This window comes from Bos taurus, chromosome 4 (genome assembly GCF_002263795.3).
Source record: "Bos taurus isolate L1 Dominette 01449 registration number 42190680 breed Hereford chromosome 4, ARS-UCD2.0, whole genome shotgun sequence".
Classification (NCBI taxonomy): domain Eukaryota; kingdom Metazoa; phylum Chordata; class Mammalia; order Artiodactyla; family Bovidae; genus Bos; species Bos taurus.
Genome location: NC_037331.1, coordinates 50543192 through 50569018, shown reverse-complemented (window position 1 = coordinate 50569018; position 25827 = coordinate 50543192). Strand labels below are relative to the sequence as shown.

Genomic DNA, 25827 nt, shown 5'->3' with positions numbered 1-25827 from the left:
TTAATGTATGAACCTAACATCTCAAGGAATTGACTATTTAGGAGACAGCTTATAACTGTAACAAGCAGTCTTGTTACACTGCTCTCACTACCTGATAATTAGCAAGTACAGTGCTACCTTCTTTTCTTATTTCTATGCTTCTCCCTAAATCTTAAAAAAAAAACACAGCTCAAATCTTCCTTTAATTCTTAAAAGTTCTCTCTCATTCAGATCCAACAGCCTCTGCTAAGCACCAACATCCTGGGGTAGGAGAGACCCTGCAAAGTTCCATCAAAACTTTGGCACTGTAACATTATTTTAGAGCCACTTTTAGTCAGTGAAGAACTGCTGCTGCTGCTGCTGCTAAGTCGCTTCAGTCGTGTCCGACTCTGTTCGACCCCATAGATGGCAGCCCAACAGGCTCCCCCATCCCTGGGATTCTCCAGACAAGAACACTGGAGTGGGTTGCCATTTCCTTCTCCAATGCATGAAAGTGAAAAGTGAAAGGGAAGTCGCTCAGTCGTGTCCGGCTCTTAGCGACTCCATGGACTGCAGCCTACCAGGCTCCTCCGTCCATGGGATTTTCCAGGCGAGAGTACTGGAGTGGGGTGCCATTGCCTTCTCCACAAATGCCAATAAAAAGCAATGCTTCCTTTAGCACTATAAAACAAAAAGGGAAAAATCTAGTTCTTTATCAACTCGTTGTTCAAGAGTCCCAGATTCAGTGACTTTATGAACCACATCTGCAATGGAAACCTCCAATACAGCCCACGTGCTATGTCACCCATCTGTGCTTAAGTGTTAGCGCTAAACAAAGTAAAACAACTTTTGAAGTAAACTTTGAATAGAGGTTTATAAGCACACACACTATTTTTGAGGTTAAAAAAGGCAACACCAAACTGATATTAAAACATAGAATATACCAATTACAGAACACCTCTAATCAATTTGATAACCCAAAGTAGACTGTAGTGTTAATAACTACCTGAAAGCATTCTTTCAAATAAGCCATCTCAGAAGGGGTAGAATTGAACACATGCTGTCTGGAGATGGCTAATAGTGAAATCTTGTGAGATAAATATTTTATAAGAAAGATGAGTCTTTCCTCCCATGGAAATGCTTCAGTTTCTCTAAATTAATGGTCTCCGTGTGCTCCAAACCACTGCTTTCAGGTTATTTTTAAAAGAAGAAAGCACTCAGCATAACAAAACCGCAATTCATATAGCAAGATGAATCACCATACCCTGGAGCCTTCAAAGAAAATCACACACAAAAAAAAAAAGAAGGGAAAGAAATAGAAAAAAAAAGTATCAGATTAAAAAAAAAAAAGTTTTAAGGCAATGTGAAGGAAATGAAGGCAAGTGAGAGAACAGGCCACATTCTTAAAGAAGGATATAACATTTCAATCCCTTTACCTGATGCTGTTACCAGGAGGCTGTCAGAGGCACCTGCTCTACGGGATGAGGCACTAACAGGGTTTATGGAAGAGCGAAAGGCAGTGGTGGTGGGAATGACAAGGGAACTTTCTGAACATGCAGGTTGGTTCAGTCCAGGGGTTTCAGCAGGCCAGGCACCCACCTGAGATGTGGCCAGGGCTGAAACGGCACAGCCTGCGGGTGCCACAGTTAAATCTATGGATGGTTTTGGTGGCAGCTGAGGGGAGGAAGATTTAGAGAGATTCTCCTCATTTATTACCCTGTTCCCTTGTGGCAAACTGGAAGGAGGCGAAGCCACAGTTTTGTTATCAGCTTTGATCCCTGTGCTGGAGGCCCTGCTGCTATCCATGATAACCTTGAGTTGGGGGTGCGGTGGAGAAGGAGTTTGGGAGAGCCCTGGCTTTTTTGGAGGGATGGGAGGAGGGTTTCCTCTGTCAACTCGGGCCCCACCAGGAGTCTTTAAACTGGTTCGACCAACCGGGGGGTAGGTGCCAACGTCCCCCGTCGGGGACGCTCCAGGTCTCGGGGGTGCTCCCGCCGGGGGGCTTGTAAATCTCGACAGTGCTTGGGTCACAGTATTCCGAGCAAGCTGTTTGGCCACTAGGTTGTCACGACTTGTAGGAGAGACTTCTCTGGATGGAGGGCTTTGGGTGGTGTTTCCATTTTGGTCTGGGTCATTAGCATTACTGCCCTGAAATCGAAATCGAGCCGCTTGGATGCGTGGGTTCAGACCCGGATGCAGAGGCGCGCTGGCACTCGGTGAATGTAAACTGTGCGGAGGCGGTGCGGGCGTGTGCCCGGAGGCCGGGGAAACTGCACTGGGTAGTGGGCTTGGGCTACTGGTTAAATCTGGTGTTGAGCCGGTGCTCGGTCCATTTTCCTCAATTCTGTTTGCACTTGGAGGTGGGACAGTGGGCAGAGAGGAGCCTATCAAGTCACCATGGGAAACCTGCCTCTCGATACCCGGTCTGACCGAGGCGGCACTGGGGCAGGCATTCCCCTTGGCACCGGCGGAGACTAGGGGGCTCCCCGTGGCAGGCTTTACGGGCACGCTCAAAGGCAACTTCTTCAGGGGCTCAGCAGTCTCCACCACTAGGTCTGTCTGGCACGCAACAGATCTTGTCATTGGGCCTTCTGTTGCCACAGATATGGACACCAAACGTCTATCTTTTGTCTTCCGGGGGAGGGAGAGGCTCGGTTTGCTGTCATTTCCCTTTTTCAGCTGCTCGATCATCTTCTTCATCTTGTCTATCTCCTCTTTGAGGTCAGTGGTGTGTGCTTCTTCTCGGTGCAGCTTGGCACGAAGCTGTTCCCGCTCCGTGTCAAACTCCGAGAGCTGCTTTTCCATCTGAGCTTCCATTTCTGTGCTTCTTCGTTTCTCCGTGGCGAGTTCCTCCTCTAACGCACTGGTCTTTTTCTTCTCCTCTTCCAGTTTGGCCATCACCTCTTCCAGCTTCTGGGCCTCCTCTAGGACTTTCCCGGAGAGCTGCTTGCACTCCTTGACCAGCATCAGGACCACGTGCTTGTTCTTGCCTCGCTCCTCCTCCAGGCGGGCAGCCAACTTCTTGTGCTCCTGCTCAAGTGCTTGGAGCTGAAGCTTCTCCATCTCCAGCTGAAAGAAATGCACAGGACAACCCTGATTAATAGGCAGAGGATTCTTTTCAGCCAAAGATGGGGAGAGATTTGTATTAAACTTTATAACAACTGTATGGTCTGGGTTAGCTAAGGCGCGAGATTTCTGAAATGAGTTGGGAGATGATGGATAATATTTTAGAGACTCATTAAAATGATAAAATAGATGTTAATGGTTTTATAAAAAACATCTCAATCATAGCAACAGAAAAAATTTTTAATGTAAGTTAACTATAGAAAAGGAGAAGGGTAATTTGATGCTTCAAATCACAACACATAGTTCAGAAAGGTCTGCTTCTGTAAAAACAGAACTCTGGTAGAGAACTTTTTATTTTTAATGTTTAATGCCTTAGAATTACTAATCTTTGAGGCACTGTAAAATGAAAAGTGCTGAAAACAGAGGACTTCAGTTAAATTCTAAACTCCTATACTTGCTAATCATATTACTTAGCTTTTTTTTTTTTTTGGCAATCTACTTTGAGGTTACAAGTGAGGATTTGCTGGAAAGGTCATGTAAAATCATATATGAAAGTTATTTTAATTCATATATAAGAAATATTAGAAATATCGTCATGGGACTTCCCTGGCTGTCCAATGGTTAGGACTCTGTGCTTCCACTGCAGGAGGCACAGGTTCCAACAGTAGTGGGGGAACTAAGATCTCAAATGCCATGTGGTGCAACCAAACAAATAAAAAATATAATCAGTATCAGTGAACCCCAAGTCTGACTTCCTCTCTTTCAGTTCCCCTTTGCCCACTTGGGTCCCATGACACTGGTCTCCCTGATGTTTCCTGAACGTCATCCTGCCTCAGGGTCTTTGGTCTTGTCTGTCTGCATAGAAATTCCACCATGACCCATCACACAGGGCTCCTGCACTGAGGAGTTTGTGTACTGCACAAGGGTGGTCGGCTGCAAGGGTGCTCAGATGCTCAGTCATGTCTGACTCTGTGACCCCAGGGACTGTAGGCCTCAGGCTCCTCATCCATGGGATTCTCCACGCAAGAATGCTGGACTAGGGTACTGCAAGGGTGAGAGGAACCAAAATCCAGCTCTCACCATTGTCTGCCCAGGCCTGGGGCTGCATCTGCCTGGAAAGAAGAGCACTTTTTCCTTCAGGAGGAGGGTCTGTCTGCTCATTGAGCCGTAGACCCTAGGATTTAGGCTTCTCAAAACAACATTTGCCTAGTTGATCAGCACAGAGAAGGAGATTTTAAAAACCTTTTTACCTCCACCTGGGCTTTTCTAATAAGCACCAAAACACCCAATGGCACAAAAGCCTGGCTGTTTTACTCCTTCCGCCCTCTGCTCAACTGTCACCCTCACAGTGAGGCTGCCTTCACCACCCTGTGGAAGACAGTCCTTTCCATCCTTTAGTGAATCACCCTTTGGTTGGCACCTGCCTACCCCCAACTAGAACAGGACTCATGAGGGCAGGGACTGTCTTCTTTGCTGCTGTGTCTGAATTAATGAAATTAACACAGTTCATAGAAACATCAATCTTCCAAACAACCGTGGGAGGGCCTTTCTGATACACAGATACAATTCTAACATCTTCACCCAAGTTTCTCACTTCTCTCCAGGGAATGCGCCATGAAGTGCTTGTGAGGGATACATCTCAAGCTGGGCTGTAGCAGCCAAGCGGGTCCAATGCCTTGTCTTCCCAACTAGAGACAATGTCTTCATGGTGGTCCATAAAGGGGCTTACAGATCATCAAGGTAAAAGCAGATCTACCCAATTAAAGACATGGAAAGAACTCACCTATCCTCAGAGGTTAAACACAAATATACTCTCAAGAGAGACAGTAATTATTTAACTTGGCTTTAAGTAATCAATAACAGAGACAGGAAATGCTCGCATGATCCATCAGTTGAGAATGTGTTCCTGTTCCTCACCATTAAATCCACTCCTCCATCCCCCTTAGTCAGACATGAGACCAAAAGCAAAGAATGGCTCACTGCCCAGTGGACAGTCAGAGGCATTATTCATTTATTTGGGGATCCTTCTGGCTTTGAAGAAGTCACTGAATAGCACTGCAATAGGTCCTATAAAGAGGTGATCAGGAATCCAAATAATTCCCCAAGAATAATTAGAGACACTTGTCCATACACATACACTCTATTGTATATGAAATTTGGGGGTTGACTTCATAAGTAGATTAGGTAATATTTGAAGAACAATAGTGCTGTCCTATACTTGATTTATACCTGTATTTTATTCATCTGGGTGCCTCACAGAAAGTTGAACTTATTCATAGCTAAAGCACTTTTAATTCTTCTAAATGCATTAAAGTAAGTTGCTATGGAAGACATACAGAAAGTTAGAAGTATAGAGAAAATATTCAATAGGTTTTGTATTACTCCCCCTTCCAAATTCGTATAGCAACCAACGTAGGAAGAGAGCACAAATCAGGTCAATTTTCATCTTATTTTTAAAATATATGATTTTCATAACCTACCTCGATGTGGAAAAAAAAACATTGTCTTCTAGAATTGAAGGGCCACTTGCACTTTACAGAACAGCCAAATAGAGGACAAGTCAGTGATTTCCCTGATGTGATCCAGTGGATCAGTGTCAGGATCCTGGCATTCATTTACGGCTCCAACTGTTTCAAGTTTTCCTCACCCCACCACACATGCAGCCCATGGTATTTCTATACTGGGTCATCTCACTCTATTTTTGAAACAACTTCCATCTCTTACATTTTAGCATCGAATTAAAGACTCGATTCTAATCTAATCAACTCAACTAATCTCAGGTATCTAAACAGAAAACTATACTTCTAGAAAAGCAGCCATTAGTCTTTTTTATCTGTGTTCTTCCATCATTCGTGCCTTATAAATCCTATCTCAGACAAACATGCGTCTTTTAATCTCACTACAGATAGCAGAGCACAGAGAAAATCACATAATTGATGTGCCTACTACACATGGCTCCCAACTCAATTGAGTTCTGAGCCCCCATCATCAATCACTCTACCTAACTCTGTTTAGCTTCCTCTACCATTTACTATTTCAGGGGATATTTAAACCTCTGTCATTCTCCCCAATACTTCACCCAATGACAACTAAGTGACTCTCAGTCTCCCCTAACAGACTCTTTGATCAAGAACATTCAGACTAACTCATTCCCTGCACATCCTGTCTCCTCCCTTAACCATTTTTATGGCCATATCAATCCATTCATCCTTCCTTTCACTCTAAGGGAAAGATGTTTCCAACTGCTGAAGGTCAGACTTTCTTCAACAATTAACTTCATTATTCCTGTCACCTCTGACTTGCTCCATTAGTGATCACACTGCTCTGTATAAACATTAAACATCCCCCTCTCTATCTGCTCCTTCCAATAAGCATATAAATGTACTCCAAAACTCAAAAAATAATTTTTATATTTAAAAAATGTCCTTGACTATTCTGACCCAAAAATAAAGTTCTTCTGTTTTAAACAGTAAGAAGTGTAGTTACAGCATGCGTGCATGCTCAATCATGTCTGACTCTCTGTGATTGCATGGGCTGTAGCCCACCAAGCTCCTCTGTCCATGGAAATCTCCAGGCAAGAATACTGGAGTGGGTTGCTATTTCCTACTCCAGGTGATCTTCCTGACCCAGGGACTGAACTTGCATCTCTTGTATCTTCTCATTGGCAGGCTGATTCTTTACCACTTGCTACCTGGGAAGCCAAGAAGTACAATACTAAGTTCTAATCCCACCTTCTTGGCTGTGTAACCTTGGTAAGTTTTCCCTCTGAAGGAGGGTTCTTTTAACTGCACAATAGAAGAAAAATAGTGACTACATTACAGGATTAAACAAGGCAACACATGTATTTACCATTGTGTGTGGCACTAAAAAGTGTTAGCTTTGTGCTATTTCAAAACATCAGTTTTGCTCAGTGTTTTCGCTGTGAAAAGACATTTACATGCAAACAAGGAGCTAGAGAATGGACTGTACTAAACACATAGATGATGTCTTTATAAGTCAGACAGTAATTACAACAATACAAAGTACATCAGAGAAAGTTTCACTATCAGTAATGGTGAAACAACTTTTATTAGACTACCTACTCATGCAGATAATAATGATAAACCCTTGAAACAATATTAAGAAAATACCTGTTTGAAGACTCTGGAGAGCAATAAAACTGACAGAAATAGGAAAGGAGTATACCCTCCCGTTAGAAAGAAACCAACAGCACTGGATGAGATTTGCCCTTGGACAGCTTTTCTGCTGCTGCTGCTAAGTCGCTTCAGTCGTGTCCGACTCTGTGCAACCGCATAGACGGCAGCTCACCAGGCTCCCCTGTCCCTGGGATTCTCCAGGCAAGAACACTGGAGTGGGTTGCCATTTCCTTCTCCAATGCATAAAAGTGAAAAGTGAAAGTGAAGTCGCTCAGTTGGGTCCGACTCTTAGCGACCCCATGGACTGCAGCCTACCAGGCTCCTCTGTCCATGGGATTTTCCAGGCAAGGGTACTGGAGTGGGGTGCCATGGACAGCTTTTCAGGTGAGGGCTATTCCCTGTCCTGACAGCACTGACAACAAGAGCTCAAGCACAAAGCATCCCTGATGCTGGCCTGAGGAGCCAGAGGATGAAATGAAAGCTGCTGCAACTACCCTCACCAGTGTCACCGGTAGACTCTTGAGTTACAGGTTTGTATGAGAAAGTCCAGGCTTCCCAGGTGGCACTACTGGTAAAGAACCTGCTGCCCGTGCAGGAGGTGCAAGAGACACGGGCTTGATCCCTGGGCCAGGAAGATCCCCAGGAGGAGGGCATGGCAACCTACTCCAGTACTCTTGTCTGGAGAACCCAATGAACAGTGGAGCCTGGCTGCTACAGTCCACAGGGTCATAAAGAGATGGACATGACTTAGCATGCAAGCACAGGAGAGAGTCCACACTTAATCACAGAGGCTACTACTGAGCAACTAACAGAAATGAGCAAATATTTTAGCTATCGCCAACTGCAAAAAGTCAGAGTTTAGACTATGAATCTAATCAGGTTAACTACTTACACTCTTTGGAAGATAACAGACTCCACAGTCTCTGTACCACATCATCCACAATGTCTAGTATGCATTAAAAATTATTGGACATGCAAAAAAAGTTTTAAGTGATCCATAAGATAAATGTACTCAAATAGAAACTGAGCTTAAGGTGACTTCTACTGAAATTAGCAGACAAGAACCCTAAAGCAGCCATTTTCAAAGAAAACACGGTCGTGGTGATGGAACAAAATGGGAGTCTTGGCATAGGAATGGAAACTAGAAACAAATGGAAAATCTATAAAAGAATAATATCTAAAATGGAAAAATACGTCTTAATGAGCTTAATAGAAGATTTGAAAGAGGAAAATTAAAAAAGCACAGAAAAAAACCAATGATTTGAAAACAGAGCAAAAGGAAGTTATCCAATTTTGAGAAACAATAAAAGTGAACTGAAAAAGTGAAGAGCATCTCACTGTAGGACAATATAAAGTGGTCTAAATTCCACAGAACTGGATTTCCAGAAATAGAAGAAAACTATATTAAAAGAAAATATGGCCAAAATTCACAAATTTGGTTTAAAAAAAAAAAAAATATATATATATATATATATATCCAGGAAGCTCAGAAATCCCAAAGCAGGATAAATATAAAGAAAACCATAACTAGGACATCATAGTAAAACCAATGAAAACAAAACTAACAAATAACCTTGAAGCAGCCAGAGAAAAACACACATTACACACAGAGAAACTACATTATAGATGATGGCTGAATCATTCTCTGAAATACATGAAGCGAGATCGGACAGAAGTAAAGGGGGAAATAAACAAATTTCTAATAACAATCATATCTTGCTAAAGATCTAGATTGAAATATCAGCAGGAATATAGTAGCTGTGGATAATACTATGGAAAACACCTGGCCTGACTGATGCTATGGAACAGAACACCCAAGGACTACAGATGACACACTCGTTGCACTATTAAAAACCAACAAAAAATTACAAGACTAAAATCTTACAGAATATACTCTCTGACCGCAGGAGAATTAAATTATAAATCACAATAAGATATTAATAACACCCCAAAATTCAAAATTAAAACACACTTCTAAATAGTACAGAAGTTTAAGAAGAAATCACAAGGGAAATTAGAAAACATTTGAACTAATTGAAAATAAAATAATATATCAAAGTTTGTTGGATGTAGTGCAAAAGGAGTACTCAAAGGCAGATAAAGCAGAAAATACACAGAAAATTACATTGATAATTGCTTTAGAAGAATTGTCTCCCAAAGAAGACATACAGATGTCTAACAGGCACATGAAAAGATGCTTGTTACTGCTAATTATTCAGTTCAGTTCAGTCGCTCAGTCGTGTCCGACTCTCTGCAACCCCATGAATTGCAGCTCGCCAGGCCTCAGCTATTTGCAGCAACATGGATGGATGGACCTACAGATCATCACATTAAGTTAAGGAAGTCAGAAAGAAAAAGACATACAATAGGCTGTCACTCACATGTGGAACCTAAAGTACGACACAAATGAACCTATCTACAAACCAAAAACAGACTCACAGACACAGAGGACAGACTTGTGCTTGCCAAGGAGGGAGGAGAGGAGGCTGGGAGCGTTGCCTCAGCAGATATAAATTATTATATACAGGATGGATAAGCAAATTCCTATTGTACAGCACAAGGAACTATATTCAATATCCTGTGGTAAAATCATAATGGAAAAGCATATGAAAATGAAAATATAACTGTATAACTGAGTTACTTTGCCAATAGAGCAGAAATTAAACACAATATTGTAAGTCAACTATATTTCAGTAAAATTTTTTTAAAAAGTTTTGTCTCAAATTAATTATCTAAGTGTTACCTTAGAAAGTTAGGAAAAGTGAACAAAATACAAAGTGAAAAGAAAGAAATAACAAAGGTTAGAAATAGCACAGGTAAGAAATCAATGAAAATACAAGAGACAACAAATGAGAGAGAAATTTACAAAGCCAAAAGTTGGTTTTAATCTAAAATATCATTAACATTGTTAAAAAACAGGATGGGGAGCACATTTATATCTGTGGCAGATTCATTTTGATATTTGGCAAAACTAATACAATTATGTAAAGTTTAAAAATAAAATAAAATTTTAAAAAAAAAGGAAAAAAAAAACAGATTAAGAAACAGATATAAAAAAACACAAATAACAGGAATAAAGGATGGGGTAACACTATGAAATGAACATTAAAAAGATAATGATGAAAACCCTTGTGTCAAAACATTCAACAAATCAAATTCCTCTGAAGCATACAACTTTCAGAACTGACATAAGATGGAGTAAAAGAATGGAATAGCTTTATATCTTCAAAAGAAACTGAATTTACAAATAAAAATTTTCCCCTAAAGAAAACCCTCAACTCATATGAGGGTAACTTCAACCAAACATCAAAACCAAACCTATATATACTCTTTCAAAAAAGAGAAGGGAATACTTCCAATTTCCTTTATGAATCCAGAATTACTTTCATATCAAAAGAATTATTTTAAAATTCACAGAAAAATTACCACTCGTGAACACAGAAACAAAACTCTGCAGCAAGATACAGGCAAACTGAATCCAGTAATATTTAAAAAGAATGATAAAAGGTTACCCACTGAAGTTAACTACAGGAATCCAAGTTGGTTTAATATTTGAAAAGCAATTAGTAAGATTCATCGCATTAACAAAATAAAGAGAAAAATCATGACCACAGCCATAGATGCAGATAAACCATTTTACAAAATTCAAAACCCATTCATGATAAAAACTACTCAATAAAGAATACAATGAAACCTCAATGAGATAAAAGACATCTATAAAAAAGCACAGCTAGCATCATACTTAACCATTAAACAGCCTGTTTTCTCCCTAAGAAAAGGAAAGGCCTTTGAAGTCTTCACTCACTGCTTCTGATCAACATTGTTCTGATGGTTCTGGGCTCTGGTCAGTGAAATGATGGGGAAAAGAGAAGGGGAAGGCAGGTAGGCAATTTGGAAAGGAAGAATTAAAATGTGTTTTATTCACAGATAACATGCTTATTTACCTACAAAATCATATAAAATATACACAACAACTGCTAAATCTAATAAGCAAGTTTAGCAAGATCACAGGATACAATGTCAACATGCAAAAATCAATTGAGTACCTGCACACTAGCAACAAATGTTTGTCAAAAATAATGTGTTTATTATAGCACCGAATATTTAGAAATAAGCCTAACAAAAGACATTTAATACTACTAAACTAAAAACAATAAAACACTGCTGAAAGAAACCACAAAGATCTCAACAAATCAAGAGAAATACTATAATCATGGATTGGAAGACTCAATATTGTTAAAGATGTCAATTCTCAACATATTTAAAGGTCAATGAAATTTCATCCCTGAAAACTTTCAAAGAAAACTTTCATGGAAATGCAAACAATCTAGAACAGACAAGACAATTTTCATAAATAAAAACAAAGTTGAAAGACTTACAGTTTGTACACAGAAGGCTCATTATTTCATTGCAGTCATCTTTTTTACCTAAAGTTGCAGTACAGAGATAAGACTAATCCACGATAAAAAAAAAAAAAAAAAATCAGAGGCGTGTTCAGTGGCTGCCTGAAGTGGTGGAGATAATTATTGAGAAGATACTCCAGGAAACTTTGAGTGGTAATGGAAATATTTTCTATCTTTTAAGAGGTACAGGTTACACAAGTATATGCATTTTTAAAACATCAATTTGTGCACTTATGCAAATTTTACTTTAAAGTGAGATTTAATGTAAATATCTCTTTAAAGGGGATAAACAATAGTGAATTTCAGGTTTGCATTTTTGCCTTTTTTACAGTGCTATGGATTCTGTGTTCTGTGTTGCGCTGTGCTTAGTCACTCAGTCGTGTCTGACCTTTTGTGACCCCATGGACCCGCAGCCCTTAAGGCTCCTCTGTCCATGGGTATTCTCTAGGCAAGAATACTGAAGTGGGTTACCATGCCCTCGTTCAAGGCATCTCCCCAACACAGGGATCAAACTCAGGTCTCTCATATTGTAGGCAGATTCTTTACAATCTGAGTCACCAAAGAAGCCCAAGAATACTGGAGTGGGTAGCCTATCCCTTCTCCAGGGGATCTTCCTGACCCAGGAATCAAACCAGGGTCTCCTGCATTGAAGTCGTATTCTTTACCAGCCAAGGTACCAGGGAAGCCCTGTGGGTTCTAGGCTGCAGTAAATGAGTAATATAGTGAAGTATAATAGCTGACAGCTTTCTCACTGTTGGAAGAGCTAGTTCTAAATAAAGGATAAGAATGTACCCTTTGGATTAAAATCAGAGGTGTCAGTAAGTATGAACTCACTATAGATAAATGAAGATACAGATATGTGTGTATATAAAATGTTTATGAATATTATAAGTATGCATAATTTCCTAGCTCTAGATTCACTTTTTTTTTTTTTTTTAATTTTATTTTATTTTTAAACTTTACATAATTGTATTAGTTTTGCCAAACATCAAAATGAATCCACCACAGGTATACATGTGTTCCCCATCCTGAACCCTCCTCCCTCCTCCCTCCCCATACCATCCCTCTGGGCATACACACTGAGGAAACCAGAAGGGAAAGAGACACGTGTACCCCAATGTTCATCGCAGCACTGTTTATAATAGCCAAGACATGGAAGCAACCTAGATGTCCATCAGCAGATGAATGGATAAGAAAGCTGTGGTACATATACACAATGGAGTATTACTCAGCCATTAAAAAGAATACATTTGAATCAGTTCTAATGAGGTGGATGAAACTGGAGTCTAGATTCACTTCTACTTTCCATTAGAAAGGAATGAAAATAACAGCTCCTGTATGTAATAGCTAATCCCAGGGGTTGGGATAAGACAAGTGTATGATAGCCTGTAAGAAAAAAAAAATCCTTTTGTAATAAGAATGTGCTATAGGAATTATGGGAATATATCAAAAGGAGTAGCTTAAAAGGGCTCTCAAAGGCCAAATCTGGGACAATTTTGAGCAGTGATCCAGGGTCTGTGGACCTGATGGTTAGGGCTGGGAACAGACTTTCTCCCCAGTTCAACTGCACTCTATTGTGATTATGAAGGAACCATGCCCTTTGTGTATAAAGATTATTGAGTTCCAGTTTATTCTGCTATACTACTGTCCAATTTATATCTACTCACAACCACTTTCAAGTAATGGCTCAGGGGAAATTTTGCATGGAGCAGTATCACCAACTACTACTAAGTCGCTTCAGTCGTGTCCGACTCTGTGCGACCCCACAGACGGCAGCCCATCAGGCTCCACCATCCTTGGGATTCTCCAGGCAAGAACCCTGGAGTGGGTTGCCATTTCCTCCTCCAATGCATGAAAGTGAAAAGTGAAAGTGAAGTTGCTCAGTTGTGTCTGACTCTTAGTGACCCCATGGACTGCAGCCCACCAGGCACCTCCATCCATGGGATTTTCCAGGCCAAGAGTACTGGAGTGGGGTGTCATTGCCTTCTCTGAGTATCACCAAAGCCTTTTGCAAAAAAGCAGCAAGTTGTATGGAAGAGCTTAGAAGAGCCAACACAGCTTCACTGGTAGTGAGAAAGTGGGTGGTTCCTCCAAGAATAGCACCCAGACTGGGAGCCATGAATGAAGAGGCACCAAACAATTGTTTTTCCAGAATGAAAGGGAAAACTATGTAGGAGGGAGCGGAGCAGCAATGTAAAGGCAATTAGTTCTAATTCGAAGTGGAAAAGAGAGAGGAAAGCAATTCTGGTCATTTGTAAAAGGAGAAAGCAGACTGCATGTCTGTCACAATCACAAAACACTTTTATGACATCTAATCATATTTCTTAATGCTCCCTCAAATCTTTTAACACTCACTGCACCCTCTTCCTCTTTTCTACAGGGTCACCCCCACCGGCAACTGCCCAGTCCTGGTAAACAAGTACATAATAGTAAGATGCAGGAGATTTTCTTCCTTATTGGAGCTGTAACAACCAGTCAGTCGGCTGTTAGGCTCTGCACTTCTCATCTGCCCCTTCCTCTTGATCTAGAGTTTCAAGAGAAGACATGGATAAGGGAAACTATTCTCCCCTACATGTCCTGGCTCAAAGCTGCAGATCTCAGTCTCCAGCTCCCCTTAATGCTTGCTCTACAGTGCTCCCTGGGGAGTCAAAATGCATTTTGAACTGTAATAATGAGTTATACAAAAACAGACTCAGGAAGGAGTTGAAAACAATCACTCATGTACAAAGAAGCTGATATACTCTTCCTAAAAATGTTATTTTAGATGTTTCTCTACCATGTTATCCTTGAACAAAAGTCTAGAAAACAATGTAAAATTAAATTACATTTGTATGTTATAACCATGAAGCAGAAAACAGTGAGTACAAATAGCAGAATGAATTACAATTATTTACAATGTGAAGAAAGAGGCATATGAAATAAAACATGTTTTCATTGCTCTTTTCTGGTGCATTCATCATTTCTTTGGTTGACTAACAGCTGAAACTCCTTTCTATGTCAGGGGAACTTTGCACTGATGGTTCTCTCCTGTGGTAGTTAAAATACAGCCAATAGTTGCTTTCCTGGTCTTGTAGCTAAGGAGAACGCATGTGGCCTGAGCTTGGCCAATCAAATGCACCTACTCTTAGGCATCAATTAGGAAACAAGTGACGCAAAGAAGCAGGGCTAGGGGAAGCACCACCCAAGACCCAGAGCAGTGATGGCAGTGGTGCGTCTGGTATCAGCCAGCTTCAGTATCCAGCTCAGTAGAAGGATCAGCCACTGCAGATTAGATCTACAGTGAGCATTTGTCAGAGATGCTGGCTGCTAAGAGCTGGTCCCCGAGTTCCCCCAGCCATGCTCTACCATGCTGGTAGCCAACAAATAAATGCTCTTTCCGATGAACTCCATGAATACTGGAACTGCTTTGTGACTACACATTCTGCCTGATGCATCTACTGTTATGCAACTGACCTCACTGTGCTGAGCTGCCACCTAAGAGGTTGTTTCTGTTTTGTTTTTAGTCGCTTTGGTCATATCCAACTCTTTTACGACCCCATGGACTGCAGCCTGCCAGGCTCCTCTGTCCAAGGGAGGTCCAAGGCAAGAATACTGGAGTGGTTTGCCATTTCCTTTTCTAGGGGATCTTCTCAATCTAGGGACAGAACCGGCATCTCCTGCATTGCAGGCAGATTCCTTACTGCAAAGCCACCAGGGAAGCCCTACCTAGAAGGAGCTCTATCTAATACACAGAACTACTTTGAGTTTTTCCTCTGGTGAAAAAAAATGCCCCCTTCTGAATTTCCTGGTTGTTATTTTTGCTTTTTTTCTTCTATAAGCTCTGCTCAAATTAAAAGATGTTTTCTATTTCCAGGCTAGAAATTATACTATGTATGAATAAAATGACTGAAAATAAATTAGAACAGAAGCTGTATCACCAGATGATGCACAAGATAAAAAGTAAAAACCCAAATAATAACCACCTGGGTTACTGCCTCTAACTGGTATATTACCAGAGGCAAATTTCCCCATGATGATTACCCATTAGTTTATGCAAAGTGGCTTGAGGCTCAGTCCATTTGCCAAATTGACTCTTGCCCAAATTTTCCTGGCAGGCAAATTACCAGTTAACCCTCCTATTAGTAGTCTCAGCAGGAACCAATGCATGAATGAGTGCTAAGCTTCTTCTCCCGCCTAGAGAGGCCAAGCAGAGCAGTGTTCAGGCCAAATGTCTTAGAATCACCACAGAGCTCTGCCCAGTGTCAGATAATAAATACTTGAACTGAAGATAATCGGACCTTTGCTTTCCCTGACTTTTGCTCTGGCAGTGATTTGATGACCTGGGTTCATTTAAAATAAAGGATTTCTGTGTCTTAATGCTTTTAGATTTCTAAAGCTGCCATTTATTCTACATGTAAGAGACCTGACGATGTCTGGTTACTATATTTACTCTCAAGAGTAGAGGTGACAGGTAATTTTATTGCTGAAATGACTCTGGTCTTATCAGCTGCTATGTTATCTTATTTTCTTCATAAATAAAGATCCAGGATTAGAGTACAAACAGTTACTCTCCTCACACGTTACAGGCTACTGGATAGAATATCCTTTAGGGACAAAAGGTAGCACTGCCATTCAGAAAGACCCTTCACTGAGACGGCACAGCCAGTCAATGTGGCCATAAAGGACCTCTGTGTCTCCGTAATACGCGGGAGACAGATCATTGGCTCATTCCATACCAGCCTCTCAGGACCCATAGGACAGAAACAATTTCCTTTCACTTCCAGCCAGGTTGGAAATAACCCAGGCATTCAGAAACAAACAGGATGTAAGCTGATTAAAAAAAAAAAATCAACTAGATAATAAGAGCTTTGATTCAACTCAGAATTGAACTCAAAGCTTTGATTCAACTTTTTTTCCTCTCTTATAATGATAGATAAAATGCAAAACTGAAGTAAAATTTGGTAAAGCATGCATTGTATGTATTGGATGAAAACTACAACAAAAACAAAATATTTTCTTGATTTTTGATAATACAGCACAACCCCAGCAGACGTACTTTATTATGAAATAGCTCATTTGACACATTAAGAGTGTAATTGAAATGTGTCTCATCCAAGACATACAAGTGAGCCTTAGTGACATCAACGGAAACACACTGGCTCTTAGCTTATATGGTTTGTGGGGATTTTTGAAAAGCTCTAGAGATCTCAGTGGTTGTCTGCAGGACTTTGTAGATGGTATGTAGAGCCCAGAGTAAAACGGTGTGATTCGGTCTCACATGCAGGGAAGACCGTCTATTCTTTATTATTTACTCATGCTTTAGTTTTCTACCATGTGCATACTGAGCAAAGGTTTGATTTTATTCAACACCTATCCCAGAGCACCAGCAAATATATATTACTGCAAAGAAATAATTACAGGGAGAAAGCCCACACAGTCATTAATTTATAATGACAGCATCATAAATATTTATATAGTATAGTGCATTCAGGTTAACTGTTAATCAGGTGTTAAATGTGAGCTATAACAAATTCTCTGAAAAGGACAAATAGAAGACTTATTTTATGTTTTAATAATGGTTGGAAGAACATACTACTTTTAATTCTAATCATACCAGACATCATTACCTTCTCTGTCTTCCTCACTCTTTTCAAATAAAGGGAATCAGTCATCTCAGCAGTGTATCAGAAGGACAAAAATTTAAACTTCTATTTCCTTATGGTTGATCACAGAAAGCTTTCATCGCTTAGGACTCTTTGAAGCATGTGCTCAGTGCAATAAATGTGTATTTGTGTTGCTGGGGGAGGTGAGGCAGGCGGAGGAGGTTGGTTTTAATGAAACACATGTGAGCAGGAGCCTGGAGGTCTGCAGCAGACACTCAGACCCCAGAGGCGAGTTTGAGACGAACCAGAACTTCAAATGACATGTTGTGAGACTGCATTATACTAAGCAAACTTTCATTCTATTCTCATACTATTTTCATTAAAAAATAATAATAATTTCTAATTGCAAAGAAATATAAGAGACAGAAGCTAGATAAAGAAAGTTGGGGATGCCACCATATGATCAGTCCTGGTTGCATTACTGGATCACCCATTGAGCAGTTAAGCATGCCTTAGGGCATTAGGAAACAGACTCTCCCTCCAAAAATCCCTATTTTAATGAAAGCATCATAGTAACTATTATAAGAAACATAATTTTTCATACTTCTTTTATGATTTAGTGTTATTTTTGAGTTACATTTGAGAAGGGTCTCCATAGTTTGTCGGTATTTTGCATTCCTGAAAATACAGCATTTAAGAACAAAACCACCACCTCGGAAGTGGTCTCCTCATTCTACACTGTGTTATGGGAAGAAAGACTATTGGAAAGTCTCAATACCTTCTTTTGTCTGCTCTCAGCAGCAGCCAGCTGTGTGGACATCCTTTCTTGCATTTTTCTGCAGTGTGCCATGACTGCTTCGAGGATGGAGAGGGGGTTGGTACAAACTGGCTTCTTCTCTTTATCGCTGGCACCTGCTTCATAGTCTCTCTGTAGTGCCAGGAATGGGTCATTTAAATTAAATCTCCCATACCGTTCCTGGATAAATACCTCCTTCCTGCGAGCCTAGAACAAAATCAGAGGAATGTATTCAGGAAAAGAAATGAAAATATACAGAAAAATATTTATATGAAGTTTTGTAGATACTGCTCCAAATGGCATTCACAACCGTCATGAGTCATGGCTTACGTGTGATGTCAGGTGGTGAGAAGTAAGGAGATTGTGACCTCAAACCCTGGCCAGTCTGCCAAGCTATGTTCAAAAGTTCTTCCTTTAAGAATATAGTCTTTTAAATTGCAAAAGATGCAAAAACAGTTTTTTTCTCATGATGCAGACCCCTTCAAGGTTCTGAATTTTAGGTGCAGTCTTTTCTCATTTAAAGTAAAATAAATATCAACAATTAAAATAATTTTTATAACAAAAAAATAAAAAACAGGCAAAATAATGTTTACAGAACTTATATTTCACATAATCTTCACCATGTTAAGTCACAAAATATAAATCTCCAAGTTTTGTATAGTCAGAAAGAATTTTATAAATATTTGAAGAAAATATTTCATGAATTTTTTAATGTCAAAAATCACAACATTCACATTTTGTGAAATGTGACCAACTACCAAAAAAAAAAAAAAAAACCCAGAAAATTAGGAAGATGCAAATGTCTTCTCATAACTGAAGGACATTAAAATATAGTTCATAGAATCCCAGGGAAGAATGTAACCTCATTTTACTTTAAATGTCAGTCCATCAGCGTCAAAGTTAATTTCACATCCACTTGGCACTAAATGCAATTTTCTATAATTAGCCTACAATGGCCTTTGCATAAAATGGAAAATAGCAGGAAAATAGTATTAGGAATATATTGAAAATGAGCAACGTTTTCTTAACTCAGGTCATTCGGAATAGCTACTAGAAAAAAATTATTCTATGCCACTGCCAGTGGAAAAACTAAATTACTTTACAATAAATCAAGCTTAATTTTCCAAAATGTCAAAGATGTTTTCTAAAGAAATATTACATACATTTCCTTAATTTAAACCAACTGCACTGACCAACTCAACTTTTCCATTTTAAGACCACTATCAGCAAGCCAACAAGTAGATAAACACGAATGCAAATGACAAGTGAGAAAATGTAACATTTCTTTTCCTATTACCAGATTAGAAAATATAATTTAAGAAAAGTCCAATTCACCATAAAATTTAAGCTATCTTTCAGAGGATTATTTTAAACTTAAAAAATCAAAGTGGTTTGTAAGTCAAAAAACATTTGGTATTTCTAGATTCTTCAATTATATAATCAATGCACTAAATAAGTATTATTTTAGAGATGCAATTACAAAAGCAATTTCCTTTTATCCTAACTTTTTTCTTTTAATTTTTATTCAATGTGGTGATTCATCTTTCACCCCTGAGTGAACACTTGGGATAGTCCCCATGGTTTTTCTAATCATTTCTATCTGATATAATACCTATGCTGCTAAGTCGTTCCAGTTATGTCCAACTCTGTGTGACCCAATGGACGGCAGCCCACCAGGCTCCCCGGTCCCTGGGATTCTCCAGGCAAGAACACTGGAGTGGGTTGCCATTTCCTTCTCCAATGCATGAAAGTGAAAAGTGAAAGTGAAGTCGCTCAGTTGGGTCCGACTCCTAGCGACCCCATGGACTGCAGCCTACCAGGCTCCTCTGTCCATGGGATTTTCCAGGCAAGAGTACTGGAGTAGGGTGCCATTGCCTTCTCCAATAATACCTATAGTCACTTTAAAATATAAAAATCTCAATTTGGTTTTTAGAATATCCAACTTCAGTGGTATGATGGCTTCTCTTCCCCAGCTAGGATCTGCACCACCTGGGAAGGAAGTGTTTAAGAAAACCTGTCTTCTTTCATTCAATTTTCTCCCTGTCTTTCCTAGTTATTTTCATCCTCTCCAGATTGGAAGGGACCAGAGGTAAAGGATGAAGATGGAAGTGAGGGGAACAGGAGCCCTCTACCTGAATGGTTCAGTCGATAAACTGGCCTTACCGGCTGAAACTTACATTTTAACAACCAATTAAAATTACTTCTTCCTGAGATGAAGGGAAAAGCAACTAGATGGGGCAGGATGCACAGCATTCTCTCCAGAGAAATGCCCCTGGATAAAAATCCTTTCTCTCTTGAATCTCCAACAATTAGATTTTTTATACCCTCAATGTGGGTTAGGAGTTTAAAAGTCAAATGTGGATTTCAAATTTCTTCTGAAAATCTGGCATCTTGGTCCTCATTTTAGCATCCATATTTATTATTATATAGGTCCCCTGCTGAAACTTACATTTTAAGCAGGGGTTCTCATTTTTCAACTATGGAAGTATTTCTTTTAACATTATTGTAAGAAGTCTACCTTTCTTAGTACATCTTTCTTTGTAGCAGAGTTCTTAATCTTGAATGTACCACATTACTTTTAATAAGGGTAGATCAATATAAAAGTATTAATATTTAAGGATACTGTGTAATAAAAAGGACTTGAAATGTGTATAATACTGAGTTTGAAGAGCCCTTTCCCTAAAAAAAGGAATAGCTGAATGTGCAGATAACTTCTTGGATTATGCATCAGAATTACTTGAGAATGAAATGCATTTCAGGGAAATGAGTCATTATGAAGCCACATGCTAACTATAATTATAAAAACAGACTCAAACTCTTAAACCACTGATAAATAAAAACATAATTTCATCAGAATCTGAAGTTATATAGAATCCTGAGAAAGTTGTAAGCAAAAAATAAAAACATGGCCATTATTAATGGAGGATCTGACATACAGAGTTCCTACTTTTGGCTTTCATTGTTTTGTAAGATCAACTGAAGTAGGTTGGACTCAATTAGCAAAAATAAAAGGAAAAGTACTTTAGCTATTCAGCTTTTTCTACAGCATATAATCCTCTTGGGGGGGGGGAACCCTAAAAACTTGAATCGTAGGTCACAATTACAACATATCACCAATTAATTTTAGAACATATTGACAAACATCACATTAGTTTGTCTTTTTTTTATCTTTTAAAATTTTTTTTTATATTTTTAATTTTATTTTTAAACTTTACAATATTGTATTGGTTTTGCCAAATATCGAAATGAATCCACCACAGGTATACATGTGTTCCCCATCCTGAATTCTCCTCCCTCCTCCCTCCCCATACCATCCCTCTGGGTCGTCCCAGTGCACCAGCCCCAAGCATCCAGTATCGTGCATCGAACCTGGACTGGCGACTCGTTCCATATATGATATTATATGTATTTCAATGCCATTCTCCCAAATCATCCCGCCCTCCCCCTCTCCCACAGAGTCCAAAAGACTGTTCTATACATCAGTGTCTCTTCTGCTGTCTCATATACAGGGTTATTGTTACCATCTTTCTAAATTCCATATATATACATTAGTATACTGTATTGGTGTTTTTCCTTCTGGCTTACTTCACTCTGTATAATAGGCTCCAGTTTCATCCACCTCATTAGAACTGATTCAAATGTATTCTTTTTAATGGCTGAGTAGTACTCCATTGTGTATATGTACCATAGCTTTCTTATCCATTCATCTGCTGATGGACATCTAGGTTGCTTCCATGTCCTGGCTATTATAAACAGTGCTGCGATGAACATTGGGGTACACGTGTCTCTTTCAATTCTGGTTTCCTCAGTGTGTATGCCCAGCAGTTGGATTGCTGGATCATAAGGCAGTTCTATTTGTCTTCTGAAAAGCTGGAATGATTTTGTAACATTAAAAAGTATTAGTAAAAGGTAAATTTTACTAAGAGCTTATTTTTTATTGCAAGATGTTTCCCATTCATTTTCTCCTAAAATTAAGTTCAGGAGAGAACCACTTTTCCAATTCACATTTTACAGACAAGCAGACTGAGGCTTAGAAAGATTAACTTCCTCTCCTAAGGTCATTTCAACAGGAGCTAGTATTCAACCCAGGCAGTATTACTTTAAAGACTACTCTGAAGCATTTTGTAATTTATGACTAGAGTATTCTGGAATAGTAGAAAGGGCTTCAAAAATTATTACTGCTTACAACATTATTCAGATCAATACAAAGAAATAGTAATGAAGTTTGAAAGACAAAAATATGACAATATTCTAAGTAATTAAATTTTCCATATGCTCTATATGTACTTTCACAGTTGCTGACCATACACCAACATAATGTAATCAAACTTACACGTTTTTTTTCCCCTCAAGATTCATTCTTCAGAGAGTACTACATAAGTGCAAAATACAATCCAATTAAAAAAATGGTTCCTAAATATGCTTTTCCCCAAAAGCAGCATATTATCAAAAGGCACTGAGTATCTGAAAACTAAAAAAAAAAAAACCACCAAAACCCACTAGCATTAATACAGATCTAAGTGCAAGAAGACTGCGGAGGGATTCGGTCTTCAGCTCCAGCCTACACAAGGCAGGGGCCATTACCAAGGGTGCCAGGGATACACAAGCACAAGGGGTGATCCAAACGATGAGCCCAGCCTGACTAGATGGACTTTCACAGTGATTAATATGAGGCAGTGCTTGGGTAGAAACACTGAAACAAGTATGAAAACCACTTGGGCCTGCAATCAACACTGCCTTCCAGGAGTGAACCAGAAATGAACACTGCCCCTCCACACCGCAAATCCAGACTCCACATCAGGCTTCATGAACAGAAAAGATCTGTCAATCAGAAGCAGACAATCTCTGGACTACTGGGCTCACTTCTGGGTGAAATATTTAAAGAATGATCAATACAAAAAGGACTTGAAGATAGAACTGAATAGAAAAAGAAAACAGGAATGCTCAAAAGACTTATAGAAGCATGATAAATCTTTCAATATCTGAAGTCATTTCATCTTTACAGAAGTATTTAACTACTTTCATTATTCTCAAGGAATAGAATTATTGCCATTATAAAAAGGAATGTTTAAGGGTCAAAGCTGTTCCAAAGTAATAATAGGCTGCACTGGATTTGTGAAATCTGTCTGGCAGCGTTTCAAACATCGGCTGAAATGGTAGAAATGGGGTGGGTGCAGAGTCTCAAAAATTAGGCAGGCCGTCTGCTTCTAAACTGCTACACTCCTCTCAAACCCTGAAATACTATTATTCAATATCAAGAGGGATGGAATTTTTTTCCAAGCAGCCAACATGAGAATTTATCTGCTGCTGCTGCTCCTAAGTTGCTTCAGTCGTGTCCAACTCTGTGCGATCCCATAGACGGCAGCCCACCAGGCTCCCCCGTCCCTGGGATTCCCCAGGCAAGAACACTGGAGTGGGTTGCCACTTCCCTCTCCAATGCATGAAAGTGAAACGTGAAAAAGTGAAGTCGCTCAGTCGTGCCCGACTCGGAAAAAAATCCTACCTGCAAATAAATGTCATTCTAGGAGTGAGTTTACACATTCATACACAGTGTGTATGCATGTGAACACACACACACGCATACATAGTACTTGAGTGGACTGTAGAGGGTGGAACAACCATGTGAAAGCTACAGTCTTTTGGAGAACGACATTCATTGCCCTTCAGTGATTACAAAGGCTTAGAAATTCACTAGCCAGGAACAAAATGTAACTTTCTGGACTAAAGAATGTCAAAAAGTCTGAGTAATCAGTCCAGTGAGCACATTTCAAACATCACTGATATGTGCCAAGACATACATGGGACACAGGAAAGGAAGGCGTGTCATGAACTTGCCTGCAAGGCAGGAGGAGGATGTCATGGAGCTGTCACAACAGCCTACCTGCTCATGGACAAAATAATCTGGATGTGCAGAAATTGTCATGCCAGTTACATACATAATAAATATTGTGAACCATATATTATGAGTGACTTAGATTTACCTGGTGCCTGAGGTTAAAATCTGGAAGTCATACTTCAATAAATGATCTATTTTCTCACAGGCAAGTAGACCATTCTAACAGTATCTGTGAAATGGTTTGATTTCATAGAAACCAGAGCCAGAAGTAATCTGTCAGTCCTTTATTATGACCCTGCCTGCCACTTAACCACCTTGCAAATAACCATCAGTGTTCATCTCAGCTAGAAATACGGCCCACATTCAACTGTAAAAATAAGATTACCCTTATTCCCTAACTAGGTCAAGAATGGCACATCATGCCTCATTGTTCTGCTCTCTTGCTTAGAGTAGACATTATTACATTCTCAACACACTTTAAGCCGAATCCAGGATAAATCCTATTTATCTTAATACATCTCTCCAGGCAGTCACCATCCATCAATCAGAACTGGAGCACAGATGAACCAACCTGCCAACTCTGCCCTGGGCAGTTAATTGCTGCGAACTGCTGTATCTTTACCTCTGTGTGTTTGATCAGCCGTGTCCAGCTCTTTCCGATACCATGGACTATATAGCCTGCCTGACTCCTCTGTCCATGGGATTCTCCAGGCAAGAAAACTGGAGTGGGTTGCCATTTCCTACTCCAGGGGATCTTCCCCACCCAGGGAATGAATCAGGGTCTCCTGGATCTCCTGCACTGGCAGGCAGATTATCTACAACTGCTAGACAGTTAAAACCATGCCTTTTATGTCTCTAACAATGAGCTACCAGTTTAAAACCCCATGTATACCAATTATTTATTTAAGGCTGCAGAAATAATGGTTCTATTACTGGGATTAGTCATGCACAATGACTTATAAAACTTCCATATCAAAAAACAATTTTAAATTTTATAAAAGAGGCATTATTACTCAATGTTAATAGAAAAAAAAAAAGTAAGTGTGCTTATCCAAACCTATAAGCTTACTTGACATACTCTACATTTTGATTTAAAATACAGTTTGCTAAACTTTGGAAAATATAATAAAAGGAAAAAAAAGGAACAAAAAGATCCATGATTCAATTACCAGAAAGTAGTCACTATTAAGATTTCCTGGTACTCTACAATTTATGTTTTACAAGCATGTATTTAATACCAAAAACAGTTATCAAGGACTTAAGGGAGTATGTTTCAAGTAAACTTTCTCATTTAGTTTGCTAAACAGTTCCTATTTCAATGATCTACATCAATATTTAATAGCATTCCACATATGAATCCTTATATACTAAAAAAAAATCTTAGTTTATCACTTACTTTACTTTCAACTGTTCTAACATACCTACAGGTAAAATGTGGGAATATTAAATTCACTGAAACAGAATTACTGGGTTAAAAGATAAAACCATTTTCGTATGAAAGGATTTTTCAATATCTGCAAATCGACTAAGGTGATATCCCTCATCAATAGATTAAATAAAAACCATATGATCATTTCAATAGATGCAGAAAAAGCTTCTGACAAAATCCAACATCCATTTGTGATTAAAAAAAAAAAAAAAACTCTCCAGAAAGTGGGCATAGAGGTACTATCAGTTCAGTGCAGTTGCTCAGTCGTGTCTGACTCTTTGCGACCCCATGAATCGCAGCACACCAGGCCTCCCTGTCCATCACCAACTCCTGGAGTTCACTCAAACTCACGTCCATCGAGTCAGTGATGCCACCCAGCCATCTCATCCTCTGTTGTCCCCTTCTCCTCTTGCCCCCAATCCCTCCCAGCATTAGTCTTTTCCAATGAGTCAACTCTTCGCATGAGGTGGCCAAAGTACTGGAGTTTCAGCTTTAGCATCATTCCTTCCAAAGAAATCCCAGGGCTGATCTCCTTCAGAATGGACTGGTTGGATCTCCTTGCAGTCCAAGGGACTCTCAAGAGTCTTCTCCAATACCACAGTTCAAAAGCATCAATTCTTC

At 39.5% G+C, this 25827-nt stretch overlaps 1 protein-coding gene across 3 annotated transcripts in view; it reads right to left on the bottom strand.

Moving 5' to 3' along the window:
- The window catches only part of CTTNBP2 (cortactin binding protein 2), a 168904-nt gene that overhangs the window by 82597 nt on the left and 60480 nt on the right, over window positions 1-25827 (bottom strand). For 2 of the 3 annotated variants that reach the window (XM_005205448.5, XM_059885861.1), the window contains exons 3-4: window positions 17924-18148; window positions 1395-3027 (exon numbers count right to left, since the gene is read on the bottom strand). In XM_005205448.5, the coding sequence (XP_005205505.2) occupies window positions 1395-3027; window positions 17924-18148 (1858 nt within the window). Of the gene's footprint in view, window positions 1-1394; window positions 3028-17923; window positions 18149-25827 lie in introns of those variants that run through there. The other variant, XM_059885862.1, reaches the window with a different exon arrangement.